The 19,785-nt window shown below is 36.8% G+C and overlaps 1 protein-coding gene across 2 annotated transcripts in view; it reads left to right on the top strand.

Annotated features, from left to right (window-relative positions):
• Positions 1-19,785, top strand: part of fmnl1a (formin-like 1a) — a 37,693-nt gene that overhangs the window by 12,622 nt on the left and 5,286 nt on the right. For both annotated transcript variants that reach the window (XM_017697520.2, XM_017697521.2), the window contains 12 exons: positions 463-556; positions 3,993-4,067; positions 4,896-5,006; positions 8,602-8,751; positions 10,705-10,806; positions 11,100-11,400; positions 12,470-12,739; positions 13,113-13,237; positions 13,803-14,002; positions 14,973-15,207; positions 15,306-15,374; positions 18,194-18,277. In XM_017697520.2, coding sequence (XP_017553009.1) covers positions 463-556; positions 3,993-4,067; positions 4,896-5,006; positions 8,602-8,751; positions 10,705-10,806; positions 11,100-11,400; positions 12,470-12,739; positions 13,113-13,237; positions 13,803-14,002; positions 14,973-15,207; positions 15,306-15,374; positions 18,194-18,277 — 1,816 coding nt within the window. The remainder of the gene's footprint in view (positions 1-462; positions 557-3,992; positions 4,068-4,895; positions 5,007-8,601; positions 8,752-10,704; positions 10,807-11,099; positions 11,401-12,469; positions 12,740-13,112; positions 13,238-13,802; positions 14,003-14,972; positions 15,208-15,305; positions 15,375-18,193; positions 18,278-19,785) is intronic.

The following is a 19,785-nucleotide window of genomic DNA, read 5'->3' as shown; positions in this document are numbered from 1 at the left end:
GCCCAAGTAGGAAAAGATGGGCCCTGCTTGATTGGATGTAAATAAGACTCTCAATGGTAATTTGAGACTTAAAGCTAATGTTTTTCTGTTAAACAGTGTTGTGTTATCATATGTTCATGGTTATATGACAAAAAGTAAAAAAAAAAATCGTCAAATGACAATGTAGAGCGATGGGCGACATTCTCAGTGGTCCATGGTTGCATGGCAAAGTTACCGCACTCTACAGGAACTACATTTATTGGTGGAATACTTGTTATACTTGTTTATGAATTTTCTAAAAATGTTTGTATTTTATCATATTTTATGTTGGCCACTGTTTTAGAAAAGCAATAAACTGCAATAAAAGTACTGTATGCGTGATAATGTGATAGTACTGTATGCGTGTGTAGATCTGCATGTTTACTGTTACTGTTAAATTTGCATGCTGTTTATATTTAACACTGTGTGTCCTATTTCCAACAGGACAAAAGCTTTAGTGTTGGAGCTGTTAGCTGCTGTATGTCTTGTCAGAGGTGGACATGACATCATTATTTCAGCCTTTGACAACTTTAAAGAAGTAAGAACAGCACACACACAGTCTGTTTCCTCTTATAGATGTGAAGGGGGTTTCTCAACCTTCCTTCCACTCAGTTTGTGCAACATCCTACTCATGAGTATGTCATATTTTCCTGTCAGGGTAGAGTCACTTGATTCTCCATCTAAACTAAACATCTGAAAGACAGTAAAACAATAACGCATGGCACAGTATTCACAGCAGTTTTAATGACATGTTGATTCTTTAAACATTCTCCTTTATTTTTTACATAAAAATACAAAAAAGGTAGACTAGAGCTGCTTAGCAGATTCCTCACAAGATTACTGAGCAGTTAGTTCCTGACATAATCTGATTGATTGAAAAATATGGTCTGTGGTTATGTCTGGTAAGGTACCGAAGTAACTGAGTAGCATATATATTTAAAAATGTTGGTATTTCTTTGTTTTGAAAAACTGCAATATAAAAGCAATAGAACAATAAATATAGACCTATAGACCTATCTCAAATCTCCCCTTTATATCTAAGATCCTGGAAAAAGCAAAACAATTAAGCTCTTATTTGCATAGGAATCATCTACATGAAAAATTTCAGTCTGGTTTTAGGCCACATCACAGCACAGAAACAGCACTAGTAAAAATTGTAAATGATCTCCTATCATTCTCTGACAAAGGAAATGTGTCTTTGCTAGTCCTCTTTGACCTTAGTGCAGCATTTGACCACAATACAATAATACCAAAACACAATAGACCACTCTATCTTACTAGATAGACTAGAAAACCTTGTAGGGGTAACAGGAACAGCTCTTTTCTGGTTCAGGTCCTACCTCACTGGTCGCTATCAGTTCGTTAATGTAAAGGGCAAATCATCTGTCCTTGCAAAACTAATGTATGGTGTTCCACAAGGCTCTGTTTTAGGGCCTATATTATTCACAATATATATGCTACCATTAGGCACCATTATCAGTAAACACGACATAAATTTCCACTGCTATGCCGATGACACACAGTTATATATATCAAGCAAACTGGATGATAAAATTAAACTTAGCAAGATTGGGGACTGTGTAAAAGACATAAAAGATTGGATGTCAAATAGCTTTCTGTTACTTAACTCAGATAAAACAGAGGTCCTGCTTCTTGGTCCAAAATCAGCTAGAAACAAACTGTCTAACTTAACACTTAACAATTTTTCAGTTGGATCAAGCTTATCTGTTAAAAATCTTGGTGTCGTTATAGGACAGATCAGCGTCTTCGATGCACATATAACTAATATCACTAGAACAGCCTTCCTGCATCTCCGCAATATCGCTAAATTAAGAAATGCATTATCTCTACAGGACGCAGAAAAACTAGTTCATGCATTCATTAATTCAAGGCTAGATTATTGTAATGCCCTGCTGTCTGGATGTCCCAGCAAAAGCCTCAATAAACTTCAGCTAGTCCAGAACGCTGCAGCCAGAGTCCTCAGAAGAACTAGGAAGTTTGACCATATTAGTCCAGTTTTATCAGCCCTGCACTGGTTACCAGTTAAATTTCCGTTCATTGATTATAAAATTCTATTACTGACCTATAAAGCTCTAAACGGACTCACCCCTCAGTACCTGAGTGAACTTCTCTCCCACTATGAACCATCACGCCTACTTAGATCACAAGGTGCTGGCTCACTACTCGCACCTAGAATTAATAAAGTTACATCAGGGGGAAGAGCTTTCTCATACAAAGCCCCCCAGCTCTGGAATAATCTTCCTGTTAATGTTCGGGAATCAGACACAGCCTCAGTTTTTAAGTCTAGGCTAAAAACTTACTTTTATAGTCAAGCCTTTGGTGATTAGTCTTCCCTGTCAGATCTAGACCTGCAGGAGTTTCTGCTGCTGTTATACTGTAATCTGTGGTCAACTCTTTACAGAACTGACTGCGTTTTTTCTTTCCTTTGCTGAGCTGAATAGCTGCCCATCTTGTGCGTCTGATGCTGTTGCCTCTTCTGCCTTGATTGGGTGCCGTTGCTCACCAGCCTTCTGGACCAGCTTGACCACCACTGAGCTTTTTGCTTACAATGCTGTGCAATCCTCACCCGGAGATGCTGCTGCTGCTGCATGACCATAAACTAATCTAATTAACCACTGTTTTTTTCACACTTCGTCCTATAATACTTCATACTAACAATGTTTGCTATCTGGTGTCGACCAGAGGAGGATGGGTTCCCCTTTTGAGTCTTGGTTCCTCTCAAGGTTTCTTCCTCTTTAGGGAGATTTTCCTTGCCACCGTTGCCGCTGGCTTGCTCATGGGGCTTGGACCCGGATTTTCTTTTCTTTTCTTTTCTCCCTGGCCCTGCTGATCTACTGCCCTGAAGAGTTTAGTTTCAGCACATCTGACTCTAATATTCAGATGCTCCTGAAAACCTTGATTAACTGGACCAGGGGTGACTGATTAGGATTGTAGCAGACAGAACATCAGGACGAAGCTGGACCCAACACTGAAATTATTACATTGTCATCATACATTAAAAGCCCCATATTTTTATAATATTCCTATAATAATTTTACCATTATCATCATACTATGTACATCATACATTATAAGCCAGATATTTTTTTAAATACTCCATTATATTCCTTTTTTTTTCATCTTCTTTATATCCTCTGTTGGGGGACAAATCCTCAGGATGAGGACTTATTACATTATCATTATACACCATTATAAGCCTTGTATTTTCATAATACTCCATGATATTTATTACCATTATCGTAATACTCCAGTATAAGCCTTATTTGTTCATAATACTGCATTATAATAATTAACATTGTCATCTTACTCCAGCATAAGCCTCATTTGTGCATAATACTCCCTTATATTAATTACCGTAATCATCACACACCATTATAAGCCTTATATTTTCATAATAATAAATGATATTCATTACTATTATCATCGTTCTCCAGTATAAGCTTTATCTTGCATACTCTATCATATTCCTTTTACTTTGTTATACTCAAATGTATTTTGTATATTATCATCAAACTCCATTATATTCCTTATGATCATCATACTTAATTTTATTCTTTATATATTCATCATACTCCATCATATTCCTTATACTTATATCATACTCCATTATATTCTTTACATTAGCATTATACATTATCATATTATTACTTATTATCATATTATTACATATATTATTACATATCACATTCCATTATATTCTTGATCATATTTTTTAGTCCTTCCACTTATATTATATTCTGTTATTACACTCCATTAGTCCTAACATCACCATAAAAATCCCTACATAGTTTTATTTCATGAAACTTTTTATGGCATGAGCCAAGGTGACAGCTGTGATGCTATTTGCGATAACACACTCCCTCTAGTATTGCTTAACTGTATTAGAGAATGGGTTTAGTTTTATTTTGGTCAAGTATTCACCTGTTGGTCTGCCTTGTCCTCCCCCTTTCACAGGTGAGTGGAGAGAAGAACAGGTTTGAGAAGCTGATGGATTATTTCAGCAGTGACGACAGCAACATTGACTTTATGGTGAGTTCATTTCTGTCTGCAACATTCGTATTCCATTATATTAATCATCATATTTCATTACATTCCTTACATTATAATCATGCTCCATTATAAACCTCATATTGTCAGTATAATTCAGTACATGCCATATATTATGATGATATAAACCCTTACAGTGATTCCATTACAGTGTTTATCATAATCAAATGTCTTTCCATTGTCATTGCAGTCCTGTTTTTTTCCTATTTTATCATCGTGCTTTTATCATATCACTGCTGGTGGAACAAAACCTTTTATGTCCATTTTTCAGTTTTTGACCTAATCTGAAAATGCCTGCTTTGCATTGTGTGTAAATTTTATGATCAGTTGACCAAAAGAAATGGCCTGAAACATTAATTTGCATCAAAAGTGAAGTCTGTTTTCTGTCTCCTGTAACATTATCATTTTCATGATGAAATGTTTTGTTCCAACAGCAGCGATGTAGACATTATGTATTTACGATATTCTCATACATATAGCATTATATTGTATTATATTCATTATTATACTCCATTATAGTCTTAATCTTAGCACTGAACACCTTATATTGCTGTTATATTCTTTAGTACCTCTGTATATTACTATAATATTGTATTATGGCACGATATATTCGTTATATTTCACCATTATATAATGGGTAATCGTTCACTTGTACTGATTATGTGGAAGAATATACAGGTCAGTCAGTCCTTGGATTATATATATACTTCAGTTGACGTGCTGGCAGTTACCACTTACATGGTGAAAGACATCTCTACCATCTTCTTCGGTCACTTTGTCCTTACTCTCTCTTATTGTCCCTCCCTCTAGGTGGCCTGTATGCAGTTCATCAACATTGTAGTTCACTCAGTGGAGAACATGAACTTCCGTGTGCACCTCCAGTATGAGTTCACTCACCTGGGCCTAGACCAGTATCTGGAGGTCAGAACAAAGCAGGATTTATTATGAATTTGCTTCTATGCATTTTCAACATACTCTATTAAAATAGCAGTGCTGCTAATTTCTGTTCTTAATATATATATATATATATATATATATATATATATATAAATATACATAGTATACTCAAATGTTAAAAAGAGGCATTTTGCCAAGTTTCAACAAAAATCAAAGGAAGCCAAAGCATTTCATGCAAATTTTATTGAAGTAATGTTTCACCATATTGACAGTAAATACTGTATGTTTCAGTGTGTGCTAATGTACTAGAATAGGCTAAAAATATAATATAAATGAAAACACTGACTTACTTTATGCTACAGCTAAGTCAGCTACAGCTGCTTTTCTCACATCTTTTGCAGAAAACCTTTCCACAAAAGTAGAAGTTTTTTGTAAAATGTCTCTTAATGTTTAACATTTTATGAAGCTGAAATCAGCTCCTCATTCGCCACCTTCTTATTCAGATTGTCACTTTCCACCAGAATGTAGTTAACTATGTAGCAAACTGTTGCCATTTATTGTTAAACTGTGTTGAACGATCAGCAGAGCTTTATTTTACTGTAAAGGAGGATTATTTTATTTTTATCTACAAATCTAATTCTGCTGTGGAGCCGTAACCAGGCAGTAAAACAGCCACACGCAGCGTCTGAGCCATGTTATATATATATATATATATATATATATATATATATATATATATATATATATATATATATATATATATATATATATATTACCCAGCATCTCATCAGTGATACATTTAAAGTTTTTTTCTCCTTTATCTCATTAAAATCTGCCCCAGAATTGCTGGTGAGCGTGCCCATGTTAATCATAGTAAAATGGATCAGCATGAGGAACTACAGCTTTCTGTGTGCCATCACTGTTTCCTATCACTGTTAACGAGAAGCTCCACACTGTCTATATTGTTGGGATGCACTGAGAAAGTTATGCGCGAGCTTGTGCACATATTCAGGACGCCGCTATAGAAATGCTCATTATTAATTTCATCAGATTAACAGTAAAAAACATTAAAGTGTAAAGGCATATTCATGTGTTTCCTTGTTTTGAAAGGCAGGGATACTTTTAAGCTTCTGCATTAAAGGTGTGGTTTGGTGAAAAATCTAAATAATAACATTTTTTCACTTACCCAAGTTATACTTGATCAGTCAAGACATGATTGGTGCCCAAAGTCTACTTCTTTATGTATAAACTAGAGCGACAAGGCTAACATTGCTAACAAACACAAGTCAATAGTCACCCAAATCTTTTCTGTAAATACTTCCCCAAAGCTTTCAAACCACATCCGATTCTTCATTAAGGTCGTGCAGACTAGTTGGCGTGGTTTAACAGACAGTCTGACTTACTGTGAACTATAAAAATGGACAAAACTTCACAGTGTAGTAGAAAATATAGGGGGGCAGACACTTTTGACAACAGGAGTGGTTTGCTGAATGTGCATTTGCGTGCACAGTGTTACGGATGTTGCACAGCATATGGATGCTGCAGAATACGTTCATGTTTTCTGTTGTGTCTTTTTATAAATAACCGTTAAAGGGGAATTCCACTGATTTCTCAAAGCATCTGCATAATTAGATTGTTGAGATGTAAAGACATTGAAAATGGTTTGATGTAAAACACATACTTACAAAATTGTCCACAGTGGTGGTGATAGGAGCCAGATGTGTGGAGAGTTTAGTCAAGTATATCAAATACATTCATGGCAGAGTGGGACATACAAGGCATTGTAAGGCAATGTAGCACCCGAACTGTTTTTTTTCTTTCAGATTTATCAGTGTTGCACATAAAAACTCAACAGACGCGTTTTGGTCCACTGGTCATTTTGTGTCAAAAGTAAACTGGCTATATATGCATTATATACATGGAAACACCAGGTTTCAATCACCACCACTATAAAGAAGTCAGAGTCAATAGGTTTCTCTACAATTACTCTACAAATGAACATCAAACCTCTATGATTGAATTGTGGTATTTTATATCAGTGCAGCTCCCCTAAATCTCCTTAATCCTCAATTTCTGAATATTTTCAATAGTAGTCACTTCTAAACTGAAGATACAGACTTTTGGACCCCTCTGTATCTTCAGTTTAGAAGTGACCACTATTAAAAATGCTTCTATTTTGCCTTCCTTCCAAACTTAATGCAAGGCTTTTCAGTACAAATTATATTGTCAGCATAACAATTTGAATGAAAAGTAGTCTCTTTGAAATTTTAGCATGAATCTATTTGGTATGTCCCCTTTTTGCTTAAACTACAGTGTGCAAAAGAGTCTGATGGGCAGATTAGAAAGAGTGGTTTGAACATAAGTTTCAGTAGAAGAGATAAGACTCAAAAAACTAAAAAATCTTAACCTGGTCTTAAAAAGGCCTTAACATGTTCTTTGTCACAAATTTGCTTCAATTTGAACAGTGACCTAGAAATTCTGCACAATATCGAATCATTTTATGTATATATATTTTTTTTTCTAAAACTGGTTATTTTCAGTTTTAAATTAAAAATAACCCACATTTCCAATGTGGTCTCAGACTTATGGAGCAAACTGTATATGTTTATTTGTAGAAACATAAAAAATCTCAAATGTAATCTATCAGGCACATACAAAGAAACTAAATGTGTGGCCGATTGACTACACTTGGACTACACTAGGTCCCACTTTATATAAAGTGCCTCTAATAACTGTGTAGTTACACATGAATAACATATGCAACAACACTTTAACTACTGATGATTTAGGCAGTGTTATAGATGGATAACAGAAGTACAATCTATGTAATTACACGTGTGCCTTGCCTTCGGTTTTGCCTCATGTAATTACACAAGTATATCTTTTTTGATACACTACAGATCAGACATCTTTTCCAAGGAAGTATGTTTTACATGGCATTACATTATATTTGACATAATTACTGTGGAATAACTGTGTTGTAACAAGATAACCTTATCACAATGCAACACATTTAATTAATGTCATAAAAGTTACATTTTAAGATAAGGGGACATCTGCTGTACTGTCACATATACATACAGACTGGTTTAAAGTTGAAACTGGTTAAATATCACAGCACTAGCAACATAAATGCTAGCTAAATGTTAGGAAAGCTGGCAGATCCAGTGTAAGAAGTGTATTAATATAAATTATTACAGGCTTCCTTTTACTGCTGGAAAAACCTCTGAAAAAAACTTCTGTTCCAGTCTAACAAATGTAATTATATCTATGTCATTACCCTTGGGCAATCACGTTAAAGAGAATAGGCTGCTACAACTATTAAGATAAACTTGTGTAATTACATGAGGCAAAACAAGTTGATACACATGTTTAATTGCATAAGGTGTACTTCTGTGATCTGTAACAGTGACTAAATCATATGTAGTTACATTATTGCATGTTGTTCATATGTAACTACAAAGTAATTAGAGATGCTTAATATAAAGTGGGAGCGAAATTTTTGTAAATTACATTTTTAGGTGAACCATTCCTTTAAAGGCATGGTCCATGGTGCATGTCCATGGTTTCATTGTCATATTGTACGTTTGTAGCACTTAATGTGTGCATATGTTTTCAGACCCTGAAGCTGACAGAGAGCGAGAAGCTGCAGGTTCAGATCCAGGCCTATCTGGATAACGTGATAGATGTGGGTGCCCTGCTGGAGGATGCGGAGAATAAAGGAGGAATTATGGATCATGTGGAGGACTTACAGGAGCTCAATACACAGGTCAGACACATTCAGAAAAGTACACAGTCGTGTACAACATGCTGTATAGCCACGGGTAAAAAATACTTTAGTAATCAATACCATCCTTAAGAATTATTTTGGAAGATGTTTGCTTTACTTCTGTATTACTGAAATTGACTATGTTTACTGAATTACATATCTAAAAGAATGTACTTGTTATAAATTTCTAAGAACAGGGATTTTTTTTGCTTTCTCTCTCTTATCATTAAGTCAAGTGGCTGCACATAAAATTTTTTTGTTGTTCTTATGTAAAATAAAACTTCCCTTTTTTGCTGAAACTAGTCACCACATCACACATCACCAAACAAAGTTTATCTATATGTAATTATGTTATAACTGAAGATTGGGGAGGAACATGTCTGAAATCCCTCCTTATTCCAATTCAACACCCTATAAATTCACATCCTGACCTTCCATTCCCATGACGAAGGGTTCGCAATCCCCACCACCCCACCATCTCCTCCCTGTTCCTCACTCCTGCATCAGCCCTACTACAGCTATGAGAGGGATCCGGCCTTCTAGCTACAGGCAGAAGCTGCCCAGAACTCTAGTCCAAGCTCTCAGTCTGCGTTTGAAGACCGTGAGAGACTCTGCTGTTTGGACAGCCAGTGGGAGTTTGTTTCACCACTTGGGTGTCAGTACAGAGAAAAGTCTTGACGTCTTCCAAACATCTTGAGGGATGGCTGGTCAAGCTGAGCTGTGCTTGAAGCTCATAAGACCAGAGGAACAGTTCAAGTTTTGACCATTGCCTTTAGGTGAGGAAGGGCCGGTTCATTTTTGGCTTTGTAGGCAAACATCAGGGTTTTAAATCTGATGCATGCAGCTACAGGAAGCCAGTGAAGGGAGCCCAACAGTGGGGTGACGTAACTGAACTTAGGAAGATTAAAGACAGGCCATACTGCTGCATTCTGGATGAGTTGCAAGGGGCCTGATGGCTGCATAGGAAGACCAGCCAAGAGCGAGTTGCACTAGTCTTGAGATGACAAGAGACTGCACTAGCACCTGGGTGGCCTCTTGAGTAAGGAAGGATCGCATCCTCCGGATGTTGTACAGGAGAAACCTGCATGACCGAGTTAGGTTCGCGATATGAGCTGAGAACGATAATCCAGACAGAGGGACTATCGACTAACGACCATCCAGGATCACACCAAGAGCTTGTCCATCTTCAGTTAATGACCCAAGAGTTCTTGAATGAGATGGCACGATCATGATGAGGACCTATAGTTCCAGGGTTGAATAGCAGGAGTGGGGGAGGAGGAGGGTAGAGGAGAGAGGAGACAATGCTGAAGAGCTTGTGTGGATCAGATGCTGATGCTTCCAGTTTCCCTCTATAGAAAGATGACTTTGCAGGGGTTACTTCAAATGAATACTTTGCTGGGGACATCCTGTAAAAATAAAAATAATATGTGGCCATGATTCAGTTATCGCGTTCCCACGCCTTGCTAAGTCATGCCCACACATTGGGTTCTCACTCCCACATCTTACTAAGTTGTGGCCATGCATTAGGAACTCATTCCCACATGTTACTACAGTGTGGCGACATATTATTTTTATTTATATGAGGTGTCACCAGCTGGGTTCCATAAGTGAGAACATAGAAAGGAAAGATTGAGCAAAGCTACGATTTTCTTCATCTTCTCTCAGTCTTTGAAGGTTGCTGCGCAGGATACCTGTCAGCCAGGGTGTAGTCACAGCTTTCCCATCAATTTAATTAACCATTCACTGCTCTTTAATATATAGCTTATATAAGGAAATTATACATGTTTAATTACAGAAATAGTATAAAAGTGTGATGACTTAGTCATAAGTATTTTTAACTTTTTTACTTTTATTGAAAGTTGTATTGTTAAATATTACAACTTTGCTTAGATTATTTTATATGAACTTAAGATGTGTTTTGTATCCTCACTGCTTGTGTGTGTGTGTGTGTAGTTGAATTCAAAGCTACAGGAGTATGAGAGCAGAGCAACAGACAAACTGGCTGAACTGGAGCAGCAGCTCATGCAAGCCACCAAAGAGTCGGCTCTACTGAAGGTACTGTACGCCATCTCTCTGTCTGTGTCTCCCCTGTTTCTTCCTCTCTGTTTCTCTCTTTATTTTTCCTTGCCTTTCTCTTTCTTTATCTCTTTCTGCCTTTCCCTCCCTCCCTCTATCTATATGTCTATCTGCCTCTCTCTTTCACAATTTCTTTCTACCTCTTTCCCTTCCCTCTTTTTTCTTTCTGCCTGACCTGCTATCTCTCGCTTTGTCTTTCTCTCCCCTGTCTTTTTCCCTTTATTTACATCTGCCCAGCCCCCCCCAGCATCTTATTTATGCGTGTGTTATAGGAGAGTTTGCGGGAGTCGTGTGCTCAGGTGAGCTCTCTGCAGCAGAGGGAGCGTGAGCGAGAGATTGAGAGAGAGATAGAAAAGGAGCGAGAGAGGATATCTCAGCCTTCTCAAGTGGAGAGAGAGACAGAGGCAGGTAAAGAGAAGGACTCAAGGCTGGAGGTGAAACTGAGAGAGCTGCAGGACAAAGGTTTGGTCAGACTGGAGCGAACTGCCTCGGGGTGTTTGGACATCGAGGTCATCCCTGTTACCATAGTGCAGACTGTACCTGGACCCGCCACAACAGATGTCACTCATACAGGTATAAATAACACTAAATGTTTTTTTTTGTTTTATACATATATATATATATATATATATATATATATATATATATATATATATATATATATATATATATATACTACTTCAAACAAGCAAACAGATAAATAAATAATAATAATAATATTATTATTAAATTATTATTATTATTAATAAATAATATTATTATCATTTGTAGTAGTAGTAGTAGTAGTAGTAATACAGATATATAATGCCCTTCATTGTAATTGAGCAAAACATTGCAACTTGAAGTTTGAAAACACTGAAAATGAAAACATTACATTTAATATGAAAAGGTAAAAGTAATGAAATGACAACACAACATAAAAGTGTGGAACAAAGTAGAAAACACAAAATAAAGTAGGCTTATACTAGTCTGAATAAATGTGTTTTTTAATCTAGGTGCAGAATCACAATTTAAATCCTCTGAAGTTTTTCAATTGTGAATCACTATTTACACTACAGTTTAATTTCCATGACCAACAAACCAGGACAAATGGCTTCAAAACATTGCCAATTCACACACACACACGCACACACACACACACACACACACACACACACACACACACACACACACACACACACACACACACAAACACACACACACACATTTTAACCCGCTCGTCCCTCAGGGTCGCGGGGGGTGCTGGAGCCTATCCCAGCAGTCATTGGGCGGAAGGCAGGATACACCCTGGACAGGTCGCCAGTCCATCGCAGGGCAGACTGACAGACATACACAATCACGCACACACACTCACACCCAGGGGCACCTTTCTAAATTAACCAGTGCACCAGATGGTTTGATTTAAACATTCATTTAAATTTCACAACACTACTGTCAAAATACTCTAATACTATATACTTTAATTTAATCACTAGGGGGTGCTATAACCGCAAATTAGGATTCGTTTTGGTGCTTGGACCCCTATAATTGCCATTTGCGCTTGCATTTTGAAGGTTTTTTCCAAGTCAGCCTTTGGGTCAAGGTGTGTTTTTGTAACATGTAACTTACCTAATAAACATCTTGCTTAACGTCATTCCAACAGACTCAGGACTTGCCAAAGAAGCCGCTCCATTTTCAGCTGCTCCTCCACCTCCTCCTCCTCCTCCTCCTCCTCCTTTACCTGGATCTCCAGAGCCATGTGGAGGCTCAGTCCCACCGCCTCCACCGCCTCCACCTCCCCCGGGATCTGGAGCTCCTCCTCCTCCCCCTCCTCCTCTGCCCCCAGGTGGGGGTCCGCCACCTCCCCCGCCTCCTCCTGGCTGTGGACCGCCACCTCCTCCTGGAGCTCCACCTGCTCCAGGGGGTGAATCAGGTAAAGACATGGACAGAATACAGTATAACATTCAGAATTAAGCTATAATAAATTAATAGAATAGAGTTATTATTATCAATATCTAGAATGCATTTTAAAAGTAGCAATCAAATCTGGAGGCAGAACAAAATAACTGTAAATAGATTGATGCAGATTATTATTCATCATTTAATAACTTCTTCTTGTTCCCAAAATCCTGAAATATTGAATTTAATCTAAAAGTACCTTTTTATTTGAAATGTTTTTATTTTTTTTTAAATACCAAAAATTATGATTTCAGACTTTTAAACTGCAGTTTTATTGCACTTTTAAAGATGATTGCACACATACAGACACAAGGAGAAGAGGACTCATCCTCTGTGTTTTCCCCCAGGTGTTAAGAGCCGTAAGCCCATCCAGACTAAGTGCCGGATGCCGCAGCTGAACTGGCAAGCTCTGAAACCAAACCAAGTGGAAGGAACAGTGTTCAATGAGCTGAATGACGAGCATCTGTTTGAGGTACAACCTGCACAAACAGCAAATGTAACTGTAAAACCCTTCAGCAGAGATCATTGCACGTTCTTTCCATTTCATTTTAATCACTTTATGTAACCATCTGTGGTCCCACACTTCAATTTTTCATTCTAATAACTACATTTCTTACAAAGAAGTTTAATAGAATCTTCCAAATCATTTAAAGTTATAGTCATATGTAAAGGTTTGAGCACCCTGGTAAAATAAGTGAATACATCCTCTACCAGAAATACACTTCTGCATATTTTAATGCATAATTACTGTTTATTAGCTGAATATATTATTATATATAAGTTATACATATATTACATATATTAGTATTATATATAATATATAATACCCTTATATATATATGCTGTTATTTTGATGAATACTGCCTTTATCTGAGAATATTTTTCCAGATTATGTCAGTTGTTATTCTTTGCAAACCTCTTTATATCCAAAACGGTTGCAAATGAATGTACAGCATTTTAGAATTAACTTCTTTACATGGTCTTTGGTTATAAAAACCTGGGTAAATGTCTTACTTTTCCCTCTTTTTACTCCTCAGGAGCTGAATATGGACCTGTTTGCAGAGCGGTTTAAGACTAAAGCTCAGGGTCCTCCAGCAGACCTCTCCAAGATGAAAGTCAAAGCTAAGAAAGCTCCCACTAAAGTCTCCCTCCTAGAGGCCAACAAGGCCAAGAACTTGGCCATCACTCTTCGCAAGGCCAACATGAGCCCTGGTGACATCTGCACCGCCATTGAAATGTATGTACAGCATCCCTACATAACTGCATATGTGAGTTTAAACAGGCTGAGCTAAGAGCAGCAACATACCTCAGTATTGGTTCTGTAGTCCCTCTGCCTTAATCACAACTCCTCACCTCATTCCTTCGTGATGAAATGATAAAAAAGGGAAATGCTAAGGCTGCTTTCATACCTACCTCATTTGGTGCTGACAAATCAAACCAATCAAAATCAGTTGCTGCTGGTTAGAACACATTTTTCATTAACGTTCCACACTAAACAAGAAAATTGAACATAAAACTTGCTTTCCTGTTCTTGATGTAGGACGTCAGTACTGTACTGTCCGCACCGATTAAACATCTGACCCTTGAAAAACATTCCATTTTGAATGTGTTGTGTTTGTGACATCACAACTGTGAACACCTCTACATAGGATTTCCCATTCAGTCAACAGTAGTTCTGCACTCATTCAGGTTAAAGTGATGCAGAGAGTCGTTCCTGCAGTCTGTAGAGGACTTAATGCAGTGGAAGATTTGAGAAAATTATTAAACGTTGTACTGTTCATGGATGTTGGGAAGCAAACACATCAGTGTAAGCGTTCACACCTCTAAAAGGACATGCAAACAATATAAATGCAATCCAGGGAAAAGATAAAAGTCCTTTAAGTAATAACTGAAACTAAAGATGGCTGATGTTGTAGAACAGTCTCTGAAAGTTAATTTTACATTACCATTTCTTCGCTGTCAGAAACTTTTTTTACTTCCTTTTTTACATTATTTGAAAATGCCAGCTGCCCCTTACATAGTGTTGAAATTTCACGATGAATGGACCAATAGAAAATAGTCAAAAATATCTAATAAACAGATGAACAATTTTTTTCCTTCTCCTGTAAAGCTACCTTTTTGAGGATATTTTTCCCACAGCGGTGATACTTTCCTTGACTTGAAGGTGAAAACTTTGGAATCGCTCTCCTTCTTGCATTCTTTCTCAGGTATGATCAGCAAGCTCTGAGCCTGGACTTCCTGGAACTGCTGGAGCGTTTCATCCCATCTGATTATGAGCTGAAGCTGCTGCAGAACTATGAGAAGGAGGGTCGCCCACTAGAGGAGCTGTCTGAGGAGGATCGCTTCATCATGCGCTTTGGCAAAATCAAGCGCCTGGCTCAGCGAATCAGCACCCTGACCTTCATGGGAAACTTCTCTGACACGGTCAAACGCCTGCAGCCGGTCAGTACAGTAGTGATTGTGTGCACCCACATTAAAGTTATCTAGGTATTTTAATGTGTTAATGTCTTTTGTTCTTCTACCTTTTATTTTTACCACAGCAACTAAACTCCATCATTGCAGCATCCATGTCTCTCAAGTCTTCCACCAAGCTGAAGAAGATGTTAGAGGTAAGCAGCTGAATAAAGAATCACTGTGTATGCCCCCACCCAACCCACCCCCCCGCCCCCACACCGTCCCCCATCTTACTGTACATTTACACTGATAACTATCTTAAATATGTTTTCAAAAGAATCAGAAGAGACATCAGACATGGAGCTCTTCTGGAAAAAGGAAAAGGTCCCCACAAAGGTTTTTGGAAACCAAGTGCACCAGCACTTTCAGAACAGCCCTTTTTATATAATTCTTATACAGTCACCCTGTCCTTTTTACAAAGTTTCCATTCCATTTTAGTCCCCATTGTACTCAATTTCTTTACATTTCTTGGTTACCCTTACATCAAAATGTATATAATATCCTTTTTTTAAAAACCCGTCTCATCCTGCTCATACCTGGCCATCCTGTCCCTACAAGATCATCTTATATAACTTTCCATGTGAGTTCAGAAGTTCACTATAGCTAGAAGTTTCCATGCACACAGCCTATAGCCTATTTTTGTCCTGTATAACCTCTTTCTGAGAGGAATCAATATTCTGTTTTTAGTCAATACCTAATCTATTGATTAGTGATTAAAAGAGTATTTATTCAATTTTGCCATCAATATCTACTGGTTTGATGCAAATCAAATATACGTATATTGTAATTTTGTCTCATTTCTTTAGTTTATGGTGATTCTAATAGTAGTTTTTGCACTAAATTCAAATCTGTTTTAGATATATTTTAATGACACACAAAAAATGGAAAACATGCATAATTACATTATAATTTAGAGGAAATAGAATTTTTTTCTGCTGAATTTTACTACTGTAAAATCGTTTTTTGAGAGCCCAACAGTGGTCAGCAAGTATAACACTGAGAATTAAGTTAGAATGAATTAAGTTATAATACAGCCAGTGTGACTGTGGTGTGGTGATCAAATCTCAGGACAAATAACTCAAAATACAAACACACTTCCAAAAATGTTGGAACAGAAAGTAAAACTGTAATAAAAACAGAAAGCCGTTATTTATAAATCTACTTTGACCTGTATTTCAACAAAAACAGCACAAGGACTAAATGTTTTATCTTTTCAACGTCTATGTTTTTAGTAAATACACTAAAATTGCTGTCAGAACAAAAATATCTCCATTTTTGTCATTTTTTTTACTTAATTTAAAAGTGTGGCCCTTTACATTTGATCTAAATTTCTTGTTGAAAGGACCAAGAGAAATGGCCCAAAATGACTTGAAAAACAGTCTGGTTCCATTGACTTACATTAAAGGTGAAGCATTTTTTCCTTCTCCTGTAAAGTTACCATTTTTGAGATACAAGGTTTTTTGACAGCAGCGATATTTTTATTCTGAAATAGATGGCAACAAAATATTGCATAATAGTTGGAGGACAGGAACACTGTGAAATTTTCAGAAAGCATCTTGAATTGGTGATGCAATTCTGCTTAGATATAAAGGAGTGTCCAGGAAAGGCTGAGTCCTTTATAAGCGAAAATGGCTCGAGGCTTGCCACTTTGCAAAAATGCATCAGCAAAAAATCCAGTAATTTAAAAATAACTTTTCTCAGCAAGCACTTTCAAGGAGTTTAGTCATTTCACCCGCTACAGTGCATAGTATCATCAAATGATTCAGGGAACCCATGAAAACCTTTGAAAAACTGTTCGACTATGTTGTACTATGGACAGTATAAGCCACATGTCAACAGCGTCCAGAAATGCTGCCAACTACTCTGGGCTCAAGCTCTTCTGAAATAGATTGATGCACAGCGGACACGTGTTGTGGTCTAACGAATCCATCTTTCAGTTTATTTATGGAAATCATGGACGTATTTTCTGGACGAAATAAGAAAAAGTCCATCCTGATTGTTACCAGTGCAACATTCAAAAGGGGGGGGGGTGTTAGCAGGTAACTTGCAAATCTGTGAAAGCAACATCAACATTGAACACATTTTGCAGCAACCATATGATACTTTTTAGATGCAGGACACCCATACTTACTTCAACATGACAACACCGGACCACATCCTGCACGTTACTACAGCATGGCTGTATCATCAGGGAGTGGAGGTGCTAGATGGGCCTACTGGCATAGTATAGAACTGTCTCTCACTGACAATGTGTGTTTCAAAATATGACAACAACAGTTGTACAGCGGAAGACTTATATAACAGAAGAATGGCAAAAAATTAATCTTTCAAAACTAGATGAATTTTTGTCTTCAGACCCCAATGATTATATGCTGTTAAGAGGAAAAGTGATGTAACACGGTGAGTAAACTTGCTCCTGTCCCAACTTTTTTGGAACATGTTGCAGGCATCAAATTTTCAAAGAGTGTGTAGTTACAGAAGGCAATGAAGTTCATTAGGTAAAACATAAAATATTGTAAATATTGTAAACATAAAATAACCAAAATATACTGTTTTCTATTTTAACACAGGCCAAACAGATCCACTAATTTTAGTATTTCACATACTGTCCCAACTTTTTTTGGAATTTGTAGATCAATAACCTGAGACAATCACAAAAACATGTTAATATTGAATAAAACATCAAAAATATATCTAGTTTGCAATAGAGTCTAAATCAGGGGTCTGCAACATGTGACTCTTCTTCTGCTGCTCCACAGCAAAACTAGATTGTTTAGGTAACATTAAAATATTCATCCTTTGCAGTAAAATAAACTCTGCTGAGCATTTTAACACAGTTTTAGGAGTAAATGGTCTTAAACACTGGTCTTAAACACCTTTGACTGCTAATTCACCAAGTTTTGATATTACCCTGTGTGAATAATGTGATTCTTTTCTTCTTGAACTTTCTTTTAATGTGGACTTTCTTCTTCAGATCATCCTGGCCTTTGGGAACTACATGAACAGCAGCAGTAAGAGAGGAGCAGTTTATGGCTTCCGTCTGCAGAGCCTTGATCTGGTAAGACTAAACATTCTGTAATTCATTCTGCGTTTATATTAAAACCACCATTAGATTAGGTGTAACACACTGAAGGGTTATTTCCTAAAAATGCCTGGTAATTGGTGCTAAACATAATTAATTCAAGTGTGTTGTTTGAACAAAATAAGTCTATCATATTGAATGCATAAATATACACACATCAGGAAGATTATTCATGAAAAAAGAGGTCAAACACTGGCACAAAGTGGAACAGCAAGTATCAGCACAGTAAAAGGTAATTATATATTTCGCTGTTGTTGGAATAAAATCTTGTGTCTCCAAAGTGGTCACTTTACTGGAGAAAGAAAAACCTGCTTTACTTTTAATGTAAGTCAAAGGAACCAGATGTTTTTCCAAGTACTTTTGGACCATTTCTGTTGGTCCATTCATTATGAAATTGTCATACAATGCAAAGGACAACATGTATTTTCATATTATGACTTAAAATAACAACAAAATGGAGATACGAGGTCTTGTCCTGACAACAGCAATATATATTTCACTTCAAAAACATGTTAGGGTTACAATTTATATATATTTTAAAATGAAACAATACATTATTTTAACAATTACACCCTCTTGAGCCTCAATTTAGCAATATTGTTTTTAAAGTCAATTATATAGAATTCCAAGCATCACAGAAGTGTTTGTCCCCACAGCCATGTGTAAATTTTGAAGACAACAAACATTTTTCTGCTATTTTAACTACAATAATCTATACATGTCTATGGAATATATAAATCAAATGTCAGAAAGAAAACAAATTATAAAATATATAATGTTATAATATATATAAAGTTCCCCAGGAGTCGTGTAACTGGTGTTACCAAGAGACAAAAGATCTTGAAATAAAAATCATACCAATGACATCATTTGATTTCCTTTTACCTATTTTGTTAGGATCTATGAAGAAAAGCACATGATAAGTCTACTGTGTCTTTTCAGTTAACAGACATTTTATCATTTAGCTCATGAAGCTTTTCATTGACGTCACTGGTTTGACCTACTTTATTCTTAGGTAATTGTGAAAAAAATAGAAAACAAATGGATTAAATAACATATTTTAGTGGAAATTCCATGATTGACAACATTTGGTTTGATGCTCTGTGGCAGCTATCTTGTAAAACTCATATTTCATTAAAAATGTCACCGGTATTGCCTTTCTTATATGTAACACCAGTGACACTTGTGACACATAACACTTCCAGGGATAGCAGAAAAGATCACTACTAGCTTTAGCCCTTCACTTTATGGCTTTATGTTAGATACAAACTACGCTAACTGACTCCATCTCCCAACACGAAATGACTCAACACATACCTTTAAACCAAGAAACAACAACATTAACAACACAAATGACAACATTTAACAACATTTAGCGGAGGGGGCGGGGCATGCCGTGCCATTCTGTATACCATGCCTCTGAAACTCCTTCTGCGAACCAGGGCAAGTGTCAGTTCCACAATGTGTGTATGTGGGTGTGTGTA

Source organism: Pygocentrus nattereri, chromosome 14, assembly GCF_015220715.1.
Source record: "Pygocentrus nattereri isolate fPygNat1 chromosome 14, fPygNat1.pri, whole genome shotgun sequence".
Lineage (NCBI taxonomy): Eukaryota > Metazoa > Chordata > Actinopteri > Characiformes > Serrasalmidae > Pygocentrus > Pygocentrus nattereri.
Note: the sequence above shows the minus strand (reverse complement) of the source record. Positions and strands in the feature narration are given on the sequence as shown.